The 18,197-nt window shown below is 39.7% G+C and overlaps 1 protein-coding gene and 1 long non-coding RNA gene across 2 annotated transcripts; both read right to left on the minus strand.

Annotated features, from left to right (window-relative positions):
- Positions 1-956: 956 nt before the first annotated feature.
- On the minus strand, positions 957-15,492 carry LOC143599803 (uncharacterized). The gene is made up of 3 exons (XR_013147355.1): positions 15,386-15,492; positions 1,259-1,566; positions 957-1,063 (listed from the first exon to the last, which is right to left on the minus strand). It is a non-coding gene; the product is annotated as an uncharacterized LOC143599803 (long non-coding RNA).
- Positions 15,493-15,591: 99 nt separating this feature from the next.
- On the minus strand, positions 15,592-17,875 carry LOC143599800 (type I inositol polyphosphate 5-phosphatase 4-like). The gene is made up of 6 exons (XM_077077672.1): positions 17,746-17,875; positions 17,594-17,678; positions 17,144-17,221; positions 16,373-16,460; positions 16,194-16,298; positions 15,592-15,871 (listed from the first exon to the last, which is right to left on the minus strand). The coding sequence occupies exons 1-6, from the start codon at positions 17,770-17,772 to the stop codon at positions 15,592-15,594; spliced, it is 663 nt and encodes a 220-aa protein (XP_076933787.1). The 5' UTR covers positions 17,773-17,875.
- Positions 17,876-18,197: the final 322 nt, after the last annotated feature.

The raw sequence follows: 18,197 nt of genomic DNA on the forward strand, positions 1-18,197 counted from the left end.
AACACCTTTTAGACCCACTTTTTTAAAATTGCCCAAAGACTTATAGACCCACTAAAAATTGAAAAAATGCCTATTATTTTAAATTAATCAATAAAAGTTAAATAAAAAAAAATGAAACAAGTAGGCGGGATAACAACCACGTCGACTTTGAATACCAACAGTCACGGTAGCATATGCAGAAAAGAATTTTTTGAAGTTGTAGTTATTGAAATCTTATTTACGATCAGCAATGCCCACGAAAGACTTAGCGGGTTGGCGATGATAACTATCGAGAACGGAATATTAGAGAGCATAAACTGCGAAGAGTTGATTCACTAATTTGCTATCAAGAATGTTATGAGAGCTTCACAAATACTCGGTTAGCTATTAGCCTATTTAATATGTCATAAACTCATTTCAATACCATAATTTTGCTAATTTTTATTTTATTGTCATAACTTTAATCGCCATTTAAAAAAATGTTCACATTATTTAGTACGTTAAGGCTTAAGGGGCATATTTTTTCCGTCTCGGTCTGGGCACTTGATATCTAAGAGCCGGTCATATTAAAGGGTTTGAAAACTAAGACTTAAAGCAATAAAACCTAACTTTAGGGTTGTTTCACTAAAAAAAAAGTAATGACATTTAGTAACTACTAAAGTATCGTACCAGTATATCAGACTCGAATACATAGTAGACAAGACAGATTTATCGATAGTGGTAACACTTTATTGATTTGTTGTGTGCAAACTCAATCCAATCAAATAAGTTTTATAGTATATGCACAATAGCAAATGTTTTCAAAATATTAAACAAGAATTAAGAAAGAATCATCTCAATTTCTATAACCAAATCAAGGTGATGCCTTCATGTAAACATGACCTTTGTCTTCAAAATCCCATCTTCAAAATCCCACCAAGAAAACACTAATCAGCAACTTATTTCAGCCTTCTATTTACACCTCGTGATTGTATGCTTTGCGGGTTTGATTTAAACATACAAATCCAGCATAATAACCCGACTAGCAACGGCTTTCTTGTTTATTTTCAAACAATTGCCCAATGATAAGTGAAGTCCAAAAGCCCTATATAATCAAGAAACATAAAGTGTTAAATCAAAATTTTAAATGAATTAGGGGGGCGTTTAGCCTATAAAAATTGCTTATCTGCTTATTGCATTAAAAAGCGCAATAAGCAGATAGCAGTTTTAATAAGCAATCCCAAACACCTCTCAAAAAATATAAAAAAAATGTGACAACGAAAAAAGTTAAAGGGTTGACCTTTTCTTGGAACGTTGGAAGAATGTGCACGCGGTGGGCCCGCTCACTGAATGAACTAGCAGTGACGCGCGGTCGCTTGTCAGTTAAAACTAAGACCTTTATATCTACATGAATATGAATATGGTAACAGTTCTTCCACCTCAATCCTAGATGAATAACTAGTGTTTCTCTTGAATCTTGTACGGTTAATAGATTCGACTTCTGCAAAAAACATGCTGTAAACGGGCCTATGATATGAAAATCTAGACTCCCCTCGAACATAAGACAATTGATGGAGCCCGTTACCATACCACAAGATACGATCGCACCTATAAATAATAAAATGCGTCAAGAATTTGAAAACGCAAAGAATGAACAAACGTTTAAAACCATTTCGGCTTGGGTTGATTTTGGGCTCAAACGTTTAAAACCATTTTGGTTTTACCATTTAGGCTTAAATCTTTTGGGCCGGAAAAAAAAGGCCCAAAAAAATTAATTTGGTATGAAGCCTTGACCCTAATTTTTTTTAATTAGTTGATTATTAAACATTTGGACCTAAACTTTTTCGGATACACCCTTTAGTAGTTTTTTTTAATAATTTATCTAACATTCAAAAATAAAAACAATAATCTATAAATTCAACTAAAAATGTAGAGTTTTTTTTTTTTTTTTAATTTTTTTTAAGGTTTGATTTAGCCTTTTCGGTTTTGGGTGCATGCAAAGCTGAACCGTAAATTCAGTTTTTGGAAGGAAAAAAAAACATAAAGAAAAAAACCATCGGTTTTGGGCTGGTTTCAATTATTTCAGTTACGGGGCCGGTTATGTTGGTTTCATGCACACCCTTAACCAAGTTAAAACAAACTATTGAAATATAGACAGGTCAAAGTTTGATACATAAAGTCCTTTTAATAATTTTATTGAAATGATATCTTTTGAGTAACGAGATTTTGAACACAAAATGTTTATAGAAAAAAATATTGAGGAAATTTTTTTTGGGTCAACCTGACCCGTTTTGACCCGTATCCAGCCCGACTAGAGGTGCACAAACCGGTTTTTTTAAAAAAACCGGTTCGGTTATTAACCGGACCGGTTTTTTTTGGCCCGGAAAAAAACCGGTTCGGTTAATAACCGGACCGGTTAATAACCGGTTTTTTGCTGTCAAAACCCTAACCGGTCTAACCGGTTAGGACTGGTTTAGAAACCGGTTAGAACCGGTTAATAAACCGGTTTTTTTATTAACCGGTTTTTTTATTAACCGGTTTTTTTTTTTTTTTTTTTTTTAAATTTCGCGGTTTCAAATACGAATATTTGTTTTTTATATTTTGTACTTAATGAAGACCATTATTTTTTCACAGTATAAACAAACCGGTAACTACAAGGCAAAACGGTAACTACAAGGCAAAACGGACTGACCGAAGCCATTCTTTGCTTTCGTTGTTAGGGTTCTTTGCTTGGAAGATGAGTATGAGTGTGTGTTGGTGAATGTGTTTTCAACAAACCAAAGATTAAAAACACATAACTTTCATTTATAGTTTTTACATTAAAAATACAAACATTAAATCGTTATCGCATATTCGTAACTCAAAAATACAAACATTAAATCATTAACACTGAAGAAATCTCTGCCAAGAACTGTTGTTCATGATTTAACTCAAAAATACAAACATTAAATCGTGAACTAGCAGATGCTCATGTTGTTCCCAATCGCAGTTTGTTCATGATCTGCCTCCATGTTTGCTGTTTCTTTAACTAAATTAGAAAAATCCAAATCAACAAGTAAATAAGAGCACATATTAGGAAAAAGAATGCTTAGACACGATTACATGAACAACTTGCTGTTTCTTACTCATGATTTGCCTCCATGTTTGCTGTTTCTTTAACTAATTTTCTTCGCTACCCGATCCCGAGCTATTTCTTAGGTAATCGTCGTACGCGGCTTCTTCATCGGTCATTGGTTGAGTGTGTCCTTCATTGACCTCGTCTTCATACAAGCCCGCTTCATACTCCATTTCCCCCTCGAGTGAGCGTTGATGTTGTGCCCTATCTAAAGAGTCCAAGTAATCCTTGTAGCAAATCGACATCTCTATAGCCGGTGCAGTGAGTCGAGTCCTCCTAATCGATATAACCCTGCCAGAAACAGAAAAAGCAGACTCCGAAGCTACCGTGGAAGCTTGGACCGTTAGTAAATCTTTGGCCATGGCGGCGAGGATCGGAAACTCATCCTCCTTACCTCTCCACCAAGCGAGCAAATCAAGACTTCTAAATTCATCCGGAGTCATGTGTTTCACAAAGTTGGTACCACCATACCTTCCAAGTTCACTGCTTGGGGTGTTTACCTTTTGACGTTTACCGGCGTCTTCCCAAATCATGTAGTACATCCTCATTTCAAGGTCGGTTTGGGATTGGGATTGGGCAACAGCTCTTAACGAGTCACGAATTTGGGAAGACGACCCGTATTTTGTAAGGTAGACATCATACATGTTTGACAAGGTGGTGTTGAAAGTGTAACACCCCGACCAAAGGCGGATTATACATCGGGGCGCCACATATTGTTTCATTACTCGTGACACTATTGGGTGTCAATATTTAATAAATACATTCATTTGCGCACGCGCAGGGTAAACACAAGATAACATAAATCATCATAAATCAATATATTATAAATCATAATATTCGAACAGCAATAACTTGTCTTGATACATTTTAATCTAGGTCCAAAATAAAGAAAACTTCCTATGTGTCCACAAGCTCCAAAACAGCTACTGCAACCCTGAACATGTGTTAAAATAAACGTCAAACACTTGCGTGTTGGTGAGAAATCAAGTTTAATACAATACATAGATAACGATAAAATCTGCGCGCAACATGTGTATGTCTGGTTTTCAACAAGGGTGTAATCTGATCGGGACCAACTCTAAGATTCATAAGACTGCCAGTGCTCACAATTGAGCTCACAAACAAGACTAACTGTGCATGTGTAAACAAAAGAGAAAATCATAAACGATAGTTCTCCCGTGTTCATCTAATGGTACCATGAAAACTGCGGAATAGACCGACAAGACGGTTAATGATCCACACATACAAATAAACAGCCAAGTCTACGTCCTCAACACATGGGGTACTGCGCGACTAAAGTTCATAAACAAGTTTAAGACTCTAAGTTTGTATGAACACATGAACACCCCAAAACATTAAAAGCAAAAAGGGATTAGGTACGAGATTACTCACATGATAAACGATGCGGTGTAAGATAAAGCAAGAACCAACTTTAAACAAGCACAAGTTAACCTATAAATAAAATTATTGTTTTAATGATTTGTTTCAAGTCTTGATTATAAGTTTGCATAATTAATAAGTAAATTATTATATATAATATATATTACCGGAAAAGCAGGGCAGAACAGGGAGGAAGACGGAGGCAGAGAGCAAGGAGCAAGAGAACAGGAGAGATTAAGTGTTTTGTGTGTGTAGTGTTATGAAAATATTATTATTATTTATAGGAAAACCCTAGGAGACATAATCCCTAGAAAAGGGGAAAGGATCTTTAACAGGATCAAGCAAAAGATATCAAAAAGCATAAGAATCCAAAAGCAAAAGATATCAAAAAGCATAAGAATCCAAAAGCAAAAGATATCAAAAAGCATAAGAATCCAAAAGCAAAAGATATCAAAAGATATGGCAGCTGCAAGGAGCAAGATAAAGCTGTCAGGGAACAGTAAAAAAAAGCATGGGCGGGTAGATAAAGGTACAGGTCAAGCATGGCAAAAGCAGATCTCAAAAGATTATCAGTCACTTTATCTGTCAACCAATGGGGTTGGTGCGCATGCTGCGCCGAAAGTAACTTTTCAGACATAAAGCAGATTAGGTCAACAGCTCAAAAGATAAGACAACTCAAAAGCAAACGGCTAGATTTAAACAGAAGAAAACTCAAAGGGTTTGACGCGAGAAGGCTGACACAGAAGGTCAAGAGAGCGCGAGCGCGAAGGCAGACAGAACTAACCTTAACGCGTCGCGGAAAGAACTACCATTTCTAAGCGCGCCGCGGGAAGAGTCACATTTCTTAGCGCGCCGCGGGAGGAACTAAAATTCCTAGCGCGCCGCGGGAAGAACTATAATTCTTCGCGCGTCGAGGGATGAACTACGATTCTTAGCGCGCTGCGAGAAGAACTACAAATCCTTAGCGCGTCGCGGGAAGAACTTCCGTCCTTCGCGCACTGCGAGAAGAATTACAATTCTTAACGCGCTGCGAGAAGAGTTCGTCTCGCGTATCGCTGAAACAGGTGGTCTTCACGCAGGATTCCTTGTAAGGGAGTCTGGCGCGTGGAGCTGCGCAGACAACCTTAGGCGGGAAGGAACAAAGGACAAGCAAAGAGTTAGAAGAAAAAGAGGGAAACAAGGCGTAAGGGCGGGACGGCGACAAGAGGGAAAAGAAGGCGGAAAGAGAGAAGGAGAGGGACGGAACGGCGGAAAGAAAGAGAGAGAGAGTCGGGAAAGAAAAGTATATTATTATTATTAAAAGTAAAATATAAGTATAAATAAATATTAAATCATAAAAGAAAGAGTTCGGGTCAGAGAAACGGGTACCTGGGTCGGGTCGGATCGGGTCAGATGTCACAGTCTCCCCTACTTTAAGAAATTTCGTCCCGAAATTTATCTCGAAGTAGGTTGCGCAGAGAACAGGTGCGGGTACTTGATCTTCATTTGATCTTCCCTTTCCCATGTAAACTCGGCTCCGCGCTTGGACTCCCAACGAACTTTCACGATAGGGATACGACTGCGCTTGGTTTGCTTAACCTCGCGATCCATAATCTCAACAGGCTTCTCAACGAAATGCATAGATTCATCAACTTGAACTTCATCAAGTGGGATGTGAAGGTTCTCGTCAGCTACGCACTTCTTAAGATTGGATACATGGAACGTTGGATGCACATTACTGAGCGCGGGCGGCAGGTCAAGTCTGTAGGCAACTTTTCCCACACGCGCGAGAATCTTGAATGGACCAACATAACGAGGAGCAAGCTTACCCTTCTTCCCAAAGCGGACAACACCTTTCCAATGCGACACTTTGAGGAGAACAAGATCACTAACTTGAAATTCGAGAGGCTTTCGCCTACGATCTGCGTAACTCTTCTGTCGGCTTCTGGCAGTCAGCAGATGATCACGGATCTTGGCGATTTTATCGGTTGTCTCTTGAACAAGTTCGGGTCCTGTGATTTGAGCTTCTCCCACCTCGCTCCAACAAATCGGGGAGCGGCACTTACGACCGTAAAGTGCTTCAAATGGGGCCATACCAATACTGGAATGATAGCTGTTATTATAAGAGAACTCGATCAAAGGTAGGTGCGAATCCCAATTACCTCCAAAATCAAGAACACAAGATCGGAACATATCCTCAAGAGTTTGAATAGTTCGCTCAGACTGACCGTCAGTCTGAGGATGATATGCCGTACTCATGTCCAAGCGAGTTCCTAGCGCAGATTGGAGAGATTTCCAAAAGCGAGATATAAAACGGCCATCGCGATCGGATATGATGCTCAAAGGAGTACCATGGCGGCAGACAATTTCCTTGACATAAAGCTGCGCGAGTTGCTCAACACGGTAGTTTTCACGAATGGGCAGGAAGTGAGCAGACTTAGTCAATCGATCCACTATTACCCAAATGCTATCATGTTTGCTTGCTGTCAAAGGTAACTTGGTAATAAAGTCCATCGCTACACATTCCCACTTCCACGTAGGAATTTCTGGTTGTTCGAGCAAACCAGATGGGCGTTGGTGTTCAGCTTTCACTTTAGAACAAGTCAGACATTTAGCTACGAACACAGCAATATCCTTTTTCATACCGGGCCACCAATAAGTAATGCGCAAATCCTTGTACATCTTATCAGCGCCAGGATGAATAGAATACCGAGATTTATGCGCTTCACTCAGGATATCAGCGCGAAGATTCTCATCAAAGGGAATCCAGATGCGATTAAGATAACAGAGAATTCCACTCAGATTAGGGACAAAGTGTGCTTCCGCGCCACACGCTAACTCGGCGCGAAGGTTACCATTACTGATGGATGCGCGCTGCGCGTCACGAATACGCGATTCAAGGTTGCTTTGGATCGGCGCAAAGTGAAGATGCGTGCGCGGCAAGATACAGTTAAGTTGGCAGGGTTTTCGGCTGAGCGCATCGGCTACCACATTAGCCTTACCAGGATGATACCGGATCTCACAATCGTAATCGCTGATGAGTTCGTTCCATCGGCGTTGTCTCATGTTAAGTTCCTTCTGATCAAAGATATGCTGAAGGCTTTTATGGTCAGTGTAGAGGATACACTTAGTACCATAAAGGTAGTGTCTCCAGATCTTCAAGGCAAAAACAACTGCACCAAGTTCGAGGTCGTGAGTTGTATAATTCTTTTCATGAACCTTAAGTTGCCTTGATGCGTAAGCGATAACCTTGCCTCGTTGCATAAGAACACAACCGAGACCTTGGTTGGATGCATCGCAATACACGACAAAATCATCATTACCCTCAGGTAACGCAAGAACAGGAGCTTCACACAACAAACGCTTGAGCGTTAGAAAGGCTTCTTCTTGCTTCGAGCCCCAAATATACGGTTTACCTTTGTGCGTCAGAGCTGTTAAAGGCAAAGCGATCTTTGAGAAGTTCGAAATAAATCGCCGGTAGTAACCAGCTAAGCCCAGAAAGGAACGGATTTCGGAAGGAGAGGATGGCGTAATCCAGTTCTTGATTGCTTCAATCTTGGATGGGTCGACATGAATACCCATCTTGTTTACAACATGGCCAAGAAACTGTACTTCATCAGACCAAAATTCACACTTGGAGAGCTTGGCAAAGAGCTGCTCGGCTCTAAGCTTTTGCAATACCAATCGGAGATGTTGCTCATGCTCGGCCTTGGTCTTAGAATACACCAGAACATCATCGATAAACACGATCACGAATTTATCCAAGAAAGGCCTACACACCCGATTCATTAGATCCATGAAAACGGCGGGTGCGTTGGTTAGACCGAAGGACATGACCAAGAATTCAAAATGGCCATAACGAGTTCGAAAAGCAGTCTTCGGAACATCTTCATCGCGGATGCGCAACTGGTGATAACCAGAACGGAGATCGATCTTCGAGAAACAGGAGGCACCTTGGAGTTGATCAAAGAGGTCGTCAATACGCGGTAAGGGATACCGGTTCTTAATGGTGAGTTTGTTCAACTCGCGGTAATCAATACACATGCGAAACGATCCATCTTTCTTTTTAACGAACAACACCGGAGCACCCCAGGGCGAAGAGCTAGGGCGAATGAATCCTTTAGCAGTCAACTCTTGAAGTTGGCTTGCCAATTCTTGCATCTCAGCGGGTGCAAGACGGTAAGGAGATTTAGCTACGGGGGAAGCACCAGGGACAAGATCAACACGAAACTCGACTTCACGAGCGGGAGGGATACCAGGAAGATCATCAGGAAAAACTTCAGGGAAATCACGCACGACGGGGATATCGCGAAGCTTCTCTTCTTCAGCAAGTTTAACCACATGGGCTAGAAATGCAATACACTTCTTCCGCATGAGTCTTTGGGCTTCGGCGCAAGACATAAGTTTAAGACCGCGGGAGGGTTTTTCGCCGTAAATATGAAGATCACCATTTTCTCGAGGAATGCGAATCAACTTCTTGGCGCAAATAACTTCGGCGCGATTCTTCGAGAGCCAGTCCATACCAATGATAACATCGAAGCTTCCAAGAGGCATAGGGATGAGGTCGATTAGAAAATCGTTTTCGTTAAGGTTAAGCGTGCAATCTTTAATCACTGAGTTTATTAAAACAGTTTCACCATTAGCCAATTCAACTGAAAAATCTTCTTTTAAATCGTTGCGCGGTCGCGCAAGCTTCTGCTCGAAGGCGCGAGAGATAAAACTTCGATCGGCGCCAGTATCAAAAAGTACAGAAGCATAAAATCCGTTAAGCAAAAATGTACCATTAACTACGTCATTATTCGCTTGCGCTTGGTGCGCGGTTATGTTAAAAGCTCGTCCACGCGTCACTTGGTTTGAAATCTGGTTCACCGGATTCGCTTGCGTAATCTGAACTTGTAGTCTTGGGCACGCGTTCCGGAAATGACTGGGATCACCGCAGTTAAAGCACGATCTGGGTCGTGGGTTTTGGTAGGTTGGTTGTGGATTCTGCGGGTAGACTGGTGGTGTTGGCGCAATTGGATTGGCGGGAAGGACTCTACAGTTTTCAGCAGTGTGACCAGTACGGCCACATCGGTTGCAAAGTCGACACGGGGTTTGGGTTGGGTGGTGAAATCTACAGGTTGGGCAAAAGGGTTGATTTCCTGTGTAAGGTTTCTTAGTTGGCGGGGCAGGGAGTGCGGGATTGGTTAAGGCATAGTTATGGACTACAGGAGGTGTTGGGTAGGCTGACAGAGGGTTAGGCGCGTAAACTGGAGGTTGATAAATGGGTTGCTGGACAATGGGCGGGTTGGTAAGCGCATAGGCCTTGCGCCTGCGCTTGAGGTTGTTACGGTTTGAGGGTTCTGGTTTGGTTTCTGTTGGTTCAGGGGCAGTCTTGGTGAGTTTGGTCTTCTCAGTTTCCCGCAGGAACAGGGTTCCTGCTCTGACATGGTTGTCGCTGAGCACAGCGGCCAACTCGATGGCGTCAGAGAGGGTTACTGGGTTTCTGGCCCATACAGAATCTTGAATTTCCATGGGGAGACCCCCAAGGAATTTCTCGATTGCTCGGCGTGAAGGGGTAACAAGGTGAGGGACCAGTAAGCTTAGCTCGTGGAAGCGCGTCGCGTACTCGCGCGCTTCTCCGCTGTACTGCTTAAGATTCCAAAATTCTTCCTCCAGGCGCTTAACTTCGTTGGGAGGGCAGAATTCTCGCGTCAAGAGATCCTTAAATTCCTCCCAGAGTATGCTGGAAGCAGCTTCTGCGCCACGCGCATGAGCTACTCCATTCCACCATGTAAGCGCTCTAGATTCCAGGACACTGGAAGCATATAGGGTTCGTCTGTCTGAGGGGCATTGGGTGTGGAGGAAAGTGTTTTCTATCTTCTCGAGCCATTGGAGCATCACGGTGGCTCCTTCAAGACCTGTGAACTTTGGAGGGTTACCCGCGTTAAAGGACTTAATGTTATAACCAGAGGTGTTGGTATTGTTTTGGCTCAAGGCTTGGGCTATCGCGGCGGCCATTTCCTGGGAACGTTGCTGTCTACGCATGCGCGAGGCTTCTCTTCTCTGAAATCGGCGAGATAGCGGAGGCATTCTATAAAAGTTTTTAATTTTAGTTAATATCTTGGTTTTAGCGCAAAGTTTTAATCTTATAAAGCTTGGTTTCACGGAGTTAGATGCTATCAAAAGTTAAAGTAAAATAAATGACCCTAATTGCAGACTTAATAAAGGTAACAAATTCGAATCAGAAATCGACAATTCATGTATCACCATGACTTTCCGAATTCTCAATTTAAAATATACGAGTAAACGAGTATTGGAGATTGACGATTCATGTATCACCATGACTTTCCAATCTTCAATATAAAATATACAAGAAAATGAGTATTGGAGGTTGACAATTCATGTATCACCATGACTTTTCAAGTCTCCAACCTCAGAACATAATCGTAAATGGAAATTGAAAATCAACTATTCATGTATCACCATGACTTTTCGGATTTTCAAATCCCACAAACGAATATGTAAGTAAAATCAATAAAAATCGAAATTCAAAAAAAAAAAATCGAAATATCGCGAAATAAAACATAAAATCATATACTGCGCAAGCGCGAGCATATTCACAAATAACGAGTAATTAACAATAAGCGCGCAAACATGAGATTTCTCTCATGCGCGAGAAGGGACTCTTAGGTATTCTAGGCCGTTACGTCTAACCACCTATCCTAAAGTCAACGAGCTCTGATACCAATCTGTAACACCCCGACCAAAGGCGGATTATACATCGGGGCGCCACATATTGTTTCATTACTCGTGACACTATTGGGTGTCAATATTTAATAAATACATTCATTTGCGCACGCGCAGGGTAAACACAAGATAACATAAATCATCATAAATCAATATATTATAAATCATAATATTCGAACAGCAATAACTTGTCTTGATACATTTTAATCTAGGTCCAAAATAAAGAAAACTTCCTATGTGTCCACAAGCTCCAAAACAGCTACTGCAACCCTGAACATGTGTTAAAATAAACGTCAAACACTTGCGTGTTGGTGAGAAATCAAGTTTAATACAATACATAGATAACGATAAAATCTGCGCGCAACATGTGTATGTCTGGTTTTCAACAAGGGTGTAATCTGATCGGGACCAACTCTAAGATTCATAAGACTGCCAGTGCTCACAATTGAGCTCACAAACAAGACTAACTGTGCATGTGTAAACAAAAGAGAAAATCATAAACGATAGTTCTCCCGTGTTCATCTAATGGTACCATGAAAACTGCGGAATAGACCGACAAGACGGTTAATGATCCACACATACAAATAAACAGCCAAGTCTACGTCCTCAACACATGGGGTACTGCGCGACTAAAGTTCATAAACAAGTTTAAGACTCTAAGTTTGTATGAACACATGAACACCCCAAAACATTAAAAGCAAAAAGGGATTAGGTACGAGATTACTCACATGATAAACGATGCGGTGTAAGATAAAGCAAGAACCAACTTTAAACAAGCACAAGTTAACCTATAAATAAAATTATTGTTTTAATGATTTGTTTCAAGTCTTGATTATAAGTTTGCATAATTAATAAGTAAATTATTATATATAATATATATTACCGGAAAAGCATGGCAGAACAGGGAGGAAGACGGAGGCAGAGAGCAAGGAGCAAAAGAACAGGAGAGATTAAGTGTTTTGTGTGTTTAGTGTTATGAAAATATTATTATTATTTATAGGAAAACCCTAGGAGACATAATCCCTAGAAAAGGGGAAAGGATCTTTAACAGGATCAAGCAAAAGATATCAAAAAGCATAAGAATCCAAAAGCAAAAGATATCAAAAAGCATAAGAATCCAAAAGCAAAAGATATCAAAAAGCATAAGAATCCAAAAGCAAAAGATATCAAAAGATATGGCAGCTGCAGGGAGCAAGATAAAGCTGTCAGGGAACAGTAAAAAAAAGCATGGGCGGGTAGATAAAGGTACAGGTCAAGCATGGCAAAAGCAGATCTCAAAAGATTATCAGTCACTTTATCTGTCAACCAATGGGGTTGGTGCGCATGCTGCGCCGAAAGTAACTTTTCAGACATAAAGCAGATTAGGTCAACAGCTCAAAAGATAAGACAACTCAAAAGCAAACGGCTAGATTTAAACAGAAGAAAACTCAAAGGGTTTGACGCGAGAAGGCTGACACAGAAGGTCAAGAGAGCGCGAGCGCGAAGGCAGACAGAACTAACTTTAACGCGTCGCGGAAAGAACTACCATTTCTAAGCGCGCCGCGGGAAGAGTCACATTTCTTAGCGCGCCGCGGGAGGAACTAAAATTCCTAGCGCGCCGCGGGAAGAACTATAATTCTTCGCGCGTCGAGGGATGAACTACGATTCTTAGCGCGCTGCGAGAAGAACTACAAATCCTTAGCGCGTCGCGGGAAGAACTTCCGTCCTTCGCGCACTGCGAGAAGAATTACAATTCTTAACGCGCTGCGAGAAGAGTTCGTCTCGCGTATCGCTGAAACAGGTGGTCTTCACGCAGGATTCCTTGTAAGGGAGTCTGGCGCGTGGAGCTGCGCAGACAACCTTAGGCGGGAAGGAACAAAGGACAAGCAAAGAGTTAGAAGAAAAAGAGGGAAACAAGGCGTAAGGGCGGGACGGCGACAAGAGGGAAAAGAAGGCGGAAAGAGAGAAGGAGAGGGACGGAACGGCGGAAAGAAAGAGAGAGAGAGTCGGGAAGGAAAAGTATATTATTATTATTAAAAGTAAAATATAAGTATAAATAAATATTAAATCATAAAAGAAAGAGTTCGGGTCAGAGAAACGGGTACCTGGGTCGGGTCGGATCGGGTCAGATGTCACAGAAAGCATTCTTTAAAGTTTGGCTATAATAGGGGTTTTGATCGTCGTTTAACCCTAGCTCATCACAAATTTTTTCTATTAAAGCTTCAACACCACCAACATTGATGCAAGGGTTTAACGCAGCAGCACATGTCAAAACAGCGGGTAGTTCTTGAAAATATTTTCTAAATTTTTCTTTCATTTTTACACCCATATCAAAATAAGGTGCACCCCTACAATGAAGTTCACTCAACTTTGTGCACATGACAGCAATTTTTGGTAAAGCAATGGGGCTTGTTGGATAGTAAACCCCGGATAAACTAGTTGTGCAAGATTTAAAAATTTGAAGGACCTCCGTAACGATCTCAATCAATAACCAGTTTCTAGGATCGTACGGTGGACATTTACTCCTACTTGACAAAATTTGATGAAACGCAATTAATGATTCTTTTTGTTGGATGGCTTTCTCAAACATATTACAAGTCGAGTTCCATCTTGTTGGACAATCCCAATTTGGCCCCAACCATTGACAATTAGCTTCTACACAAAATTTTTTGTATCTTGAAAATGTTTTATTGTTGCTAAAAACATCTCGTAACATTCTTTTAAAATTGTTTCTTTGCGTTTCGATCACGTTTAACCCATCTTGCACGGCCAAGTTGATAATATGTGCAATGCATCGGCTATGAAAAAACGCTCCATCACAAATAGGTTTATACTTTAATTTTAAATGGCCAACCGCGACCGTATTGTTGGACGCGTTATCAAACGAAATTGAAAAGATTTTATGTGCAATCTTGTATTGTCGAATGACTTTATCCAATATTTGAAAAATATTTCTACCCGTGTGCGGGTAATCAAACAATTGAAACGCAACGGTTCGTTTCATCATTTGCCACGACTCGGGGTCAACCCAATGAGCCGTCACACAAATGTATGAGTCGGGCGAACCGTGAGGTACCGACCACACATCCGTTGTTAAGTTTACACCAGTTTGTAAGTTTGAAAAGTATGAAATTAGTTCGGATTTAGCGTTTTTCCATGCTTTAAGACAATCTCTTCTAAGGGTCGAACGACTTACGTGTTGGTAGCGTGGTTGAACATAGTTTTGCATCATCTCCGTGAATTGAGGGTTGTCGAAGTGGTTGAAAGGAAGTGTTTGTTGAATCACAAAGTTTGAAAACTGTTGACGTACCGCTTCAACGTCGTACGTAAACACCGCTCCTTGATTCGTCATCTCCGGCTGCGAACTACTTCCCGATTCGTCCTTCAAGGCCTTGCAAAAGGGCCTTTGTACATGCGCTTTTAAAGTGGAGTTTGCATCTTTGCCATAAAACTTCAAACAATGTTTGCATCGAGCTTTTTGGCTACCGTTAGACATTTCGCATAGGTCGAAATGTTGCCAAACATCATGGTTTCGTTTCGTGGGGATGACCCGAACGACCGTTTCTCCCGTGTTCGAGGCACCCATGTTGACGGATGAAGCAGCACTTTGGGAGGCCATGATAATCGACTACGAAATAAGAGTGGTATACTCGAGTATGAAATAAACGACTACGAAATAAGAGCGTATGGAGTGGTAATGTGGTATAATTGAGCGTGAGATAACAAAATAATCGCGTATGAAATAAACGTTTAGAGCGTTTGGAGTTGTATAATCGAGTGTGATCTAACCAATACCCAACCTAAACTATATATAGATGTTTGTGGGGGTAAAATGGTAAAAAAAAAAAAAAAACGGTCCAAAAACAAAAAAAACGGGCATATAGCCGTTATACAACGTTCAAAAACCGGTTTTTAACCGGTTAACCGGTTATGGAGAAACCGGTTAACCGGTTTTTCCACAACGGTCAAAAACCGGTTTTTTTATAAACCGGTTAACCGGTTTTTCCATAACCGGTTAATAAAAAAAACCGGTTTTTCCATTAACCGGTTCATTAACCGGTTTTGGATCTAGAACTTGTAACCGAAAGACGAACCGGCGGTTTGTAAACAGGTCAAACCGGTTTTTAAAAAACCGGTTTTCGTAAAAACCGGTTTCCGGTTTAAACCGGTAAACCGGTTCCCCAACTGGTTTTTTTTGGCCATCTCTAAGCCCGACCCACCCATTTTGCCACCATGTATAATTACCATGCAGGAGTTCTTCGTTTTTCTCTAGGACGCGTATCATATCCTGCGTATCGATCTGAATATTTGTAAGTTGGAGGGAAATATATGCACCCTTCATTCCATCCTTGGAATACGCGCCCCCGTCTACGCTCTATCCGAAGCTGTTAATATACAAAAGAGCATACATTTTATAAACTTAGAAACTAAAAGATTGGGAAGTATAAACTTTATTGGATTGCCACGTCATTGTTGGTCAACCTCATGCTTTGACTTTGGGAGTGGAAGGATCGACGGTGGAGGAGAGAAGGCGCGTGTTGGGTTAATGGTTCTTCGAAATCCGAATCGGACTCGACTGGTGGGTCGGGTACTGGTGGCGGGGTGTGGAGACCGTTGGTTTCGGGTAGAGTGTTGAGTGTTTTTCGGATGAGCGCTAGCCATTTTTTGGCTGGACCGTTGTCTTCAGTTCCCAGTACGTTTCCCGCGTTTAATGGGACGATTTCTTGGAACCTAATTGATAAATAATAAATGAGTCAACTTGTTTATACCACCGGATAATAAAGCCAGGCATGTACAAATAACTAAAGTAATTATTATTACTTACAATTTTGAACTAGAGCAGTTCCACTACAAGAAATGACGCAGACTAATAATAATAATTACTCTAGTTATTTGTACGTTTATGTTAAAAAGTGTTTGTATTTGATCCTAACACTATATTGTTAAATCAATTTTTTTGTAACCGTACAAATGTGCGTCGTCCTCTCTCATTCGACCCGTTTAATTCGTAAGTCCAAGACTCAAAATTGGCTTTTTTATAACTATAACTCACCCAAGAACATAAATGTGAGCAGAAGGTGAAGTATGCAACCAATCTTCAAGATTTAAGCCATTTGTAGGAGATTTTCCAGCCACATTCCAAGTTGCTACAAAGATCCTATATCAATTTTTAAAGCAAATAATAAACAAACCGAACGATAATTAGAAACGAATAGAAAAGTTTGCACAAACCTATAGTTATCAACATCCTTAACTTGGGCATGATCAGGATCAATCTTATTTGTCTGAGGATAATTCGCGCTTCTTCTACTTGATCGTTCTGTTCATTTTTGTAGCCGGTTTAGGCATAAAATAAGGAAATAAAAGATAAGTTGCATTAGAAAAATAGGTTGTTAACTCACAAACCGTAAACGTCCTAAAAATAGCATATTATGTCATATCATATACTGTGTTGTTGTGAAATCGCTTTCGGTCCTACTATTTTAGTTTATATACTTGTTTACTTCAAAAAGTGAATATGCACAGTTGAGTATAGTTCCTACATTACTCCTTATTAAATTTACTATTACAAAATAACTTAACTAAAATGAGATCTTAAATGATTTGGATGTTAAATATGGCTATAATATCATACTCATTCTATTGCAATTTTATAAATTCGTTTTGTTACACATTACGTCAATTTTAACCAGTTTCTACTTTAATCTATTTTTTTATTTTACGAGTTTAATCTAGCACAAAAACAAAGTTAATACGAACCAGTATTGAAATAAACTGTCTAAAGTAAATAAGTCGAAAATAACACATTGTATGCTAGAAAAAAACATTCTTTAAATGTATTTTTTTATCCAATAAATTATGAAACATGCATCTTTTTTTCATGCTTGCACTTTGCATCAATCTCCTTATCTATAATCATGTAGAATTTATAAAAAAAATAAAAAATTTAACTTGAAGAGTGGTCCAAAGGTAATAAATGCATAAAATAGTCTGAAACTGTACCAGTTCTTGTTTTTCTGCTTTTCTTGATAGAACACACCTCTTGTTCAGAAAAATTGTTCCTCCATACTTCATCTCTACCTGAAAAAGGAAATCCAAAAATAAATTAAATTAAAAAAAAAATAGATGGTTATTGTCATTTGCCACAGTGGATTTAATTCTAACACAAAAGAGGGTTTGAATTGACAGATTTCAGATCAAATCACAGATCTTGACTGCAAACAAGAAAGAAAACAAAGAACAGATTTTGAGGAGCAAAGATGAACAATTTTAAATTCCCAAATGCCACTTTTGCAGAATAACATATTGTGACTGATGTTGAAATAAAGTAAATAAGTGAATAACAAGTCAACTAATGTTCCCATATGCTATGATCATATAACAGAAAATTACAAAAATAAATAATAATAATAATAATAATAATAATAATAATCACAAATTATTAAATATTACCTCCATAAATGAAATCATCAGCATGAAAATTTTCAGCTTTGTTCTTCACATTGAACCATTTCTTGATTGTTTTAGGCCATGAAACCTTCATTGTGATCAACAAACAGTCAACAATATAAACACAAATACACAATCTTTATTAAAAAAAAAACCTTTTTGTTGCAGATTTCATCTCTCATTGCTTCAAATCCTCATAAAGATTAGCACCCACTAACTTAACTGCAGAATAAACAATCTTTGATTCAATAAAGATTCATAAAAATTGAATCTTTTTTGGTTTGACTTGACCAACTGTGTCTTGAATGTAAACCAAATGAGTCAAAGAAACATGAAAGAGAATAAAAGATTGGATTTTTATGAATGCCCAGAAAGTGTGTTGGATGTAAGGTTATTATAGGGAAGAAAGTTGCAGTTTTTCAGCATTTTTGTTTCATAAAATGTTAACAGAGAGTAATATCAAAGATTGGGTTTTCTTGAGTGTTGCAGCCTATATGTGTTTATGTTTGTGTGTTGCACCTAGTAGTTATGGTTACAGGGAACAGAGGGAAAATGATGCTAAAAACTATAGGGCATAGTTCAACTGAATGTCATATAATCATTTATT

The sequence above is a fragment of the Bidens hawaiensis genome, unplaced genomic scaffold, assembly GCF_021521415.1.
Source record: "Bidens hawaiensis isolate Kalapana, Puna unplaced genomic scaffold, B.hawaiensis_p1.1 tig00052906_1, whole genome shotgun sequence".
Lineage (NCBI taxonomy): Eukaryota > Viridiplantae > Streptophyta > Magnoliopsida > Asterales > Asteraceae > Bidens > Bidens hawaiensis.

Excerpts from the sequence above, each read along its gene's own strand:
- LOC143599800 (XM_077077672.1), bottom strand. The coding sequence starts at position 17,772 with ATGAGAGATGAAATCTGCAACAAAAAG. Across the intron at positions 17,679-17,745 it reads ATGAAATCTGCAACAAAAAG|GTTTCATGGCCTAAAACAAT; the intron begins GTTTTTTTTTTA and ends ATCACAATGAAG. Across the intron at positions 17,222-17,593 it reads TGATGATTTCATTTATGGAG|GTAGAGATGAAGTATGGAGG; the intron begins GTAATATTTAAT and ends TTCCTTTTTCAG.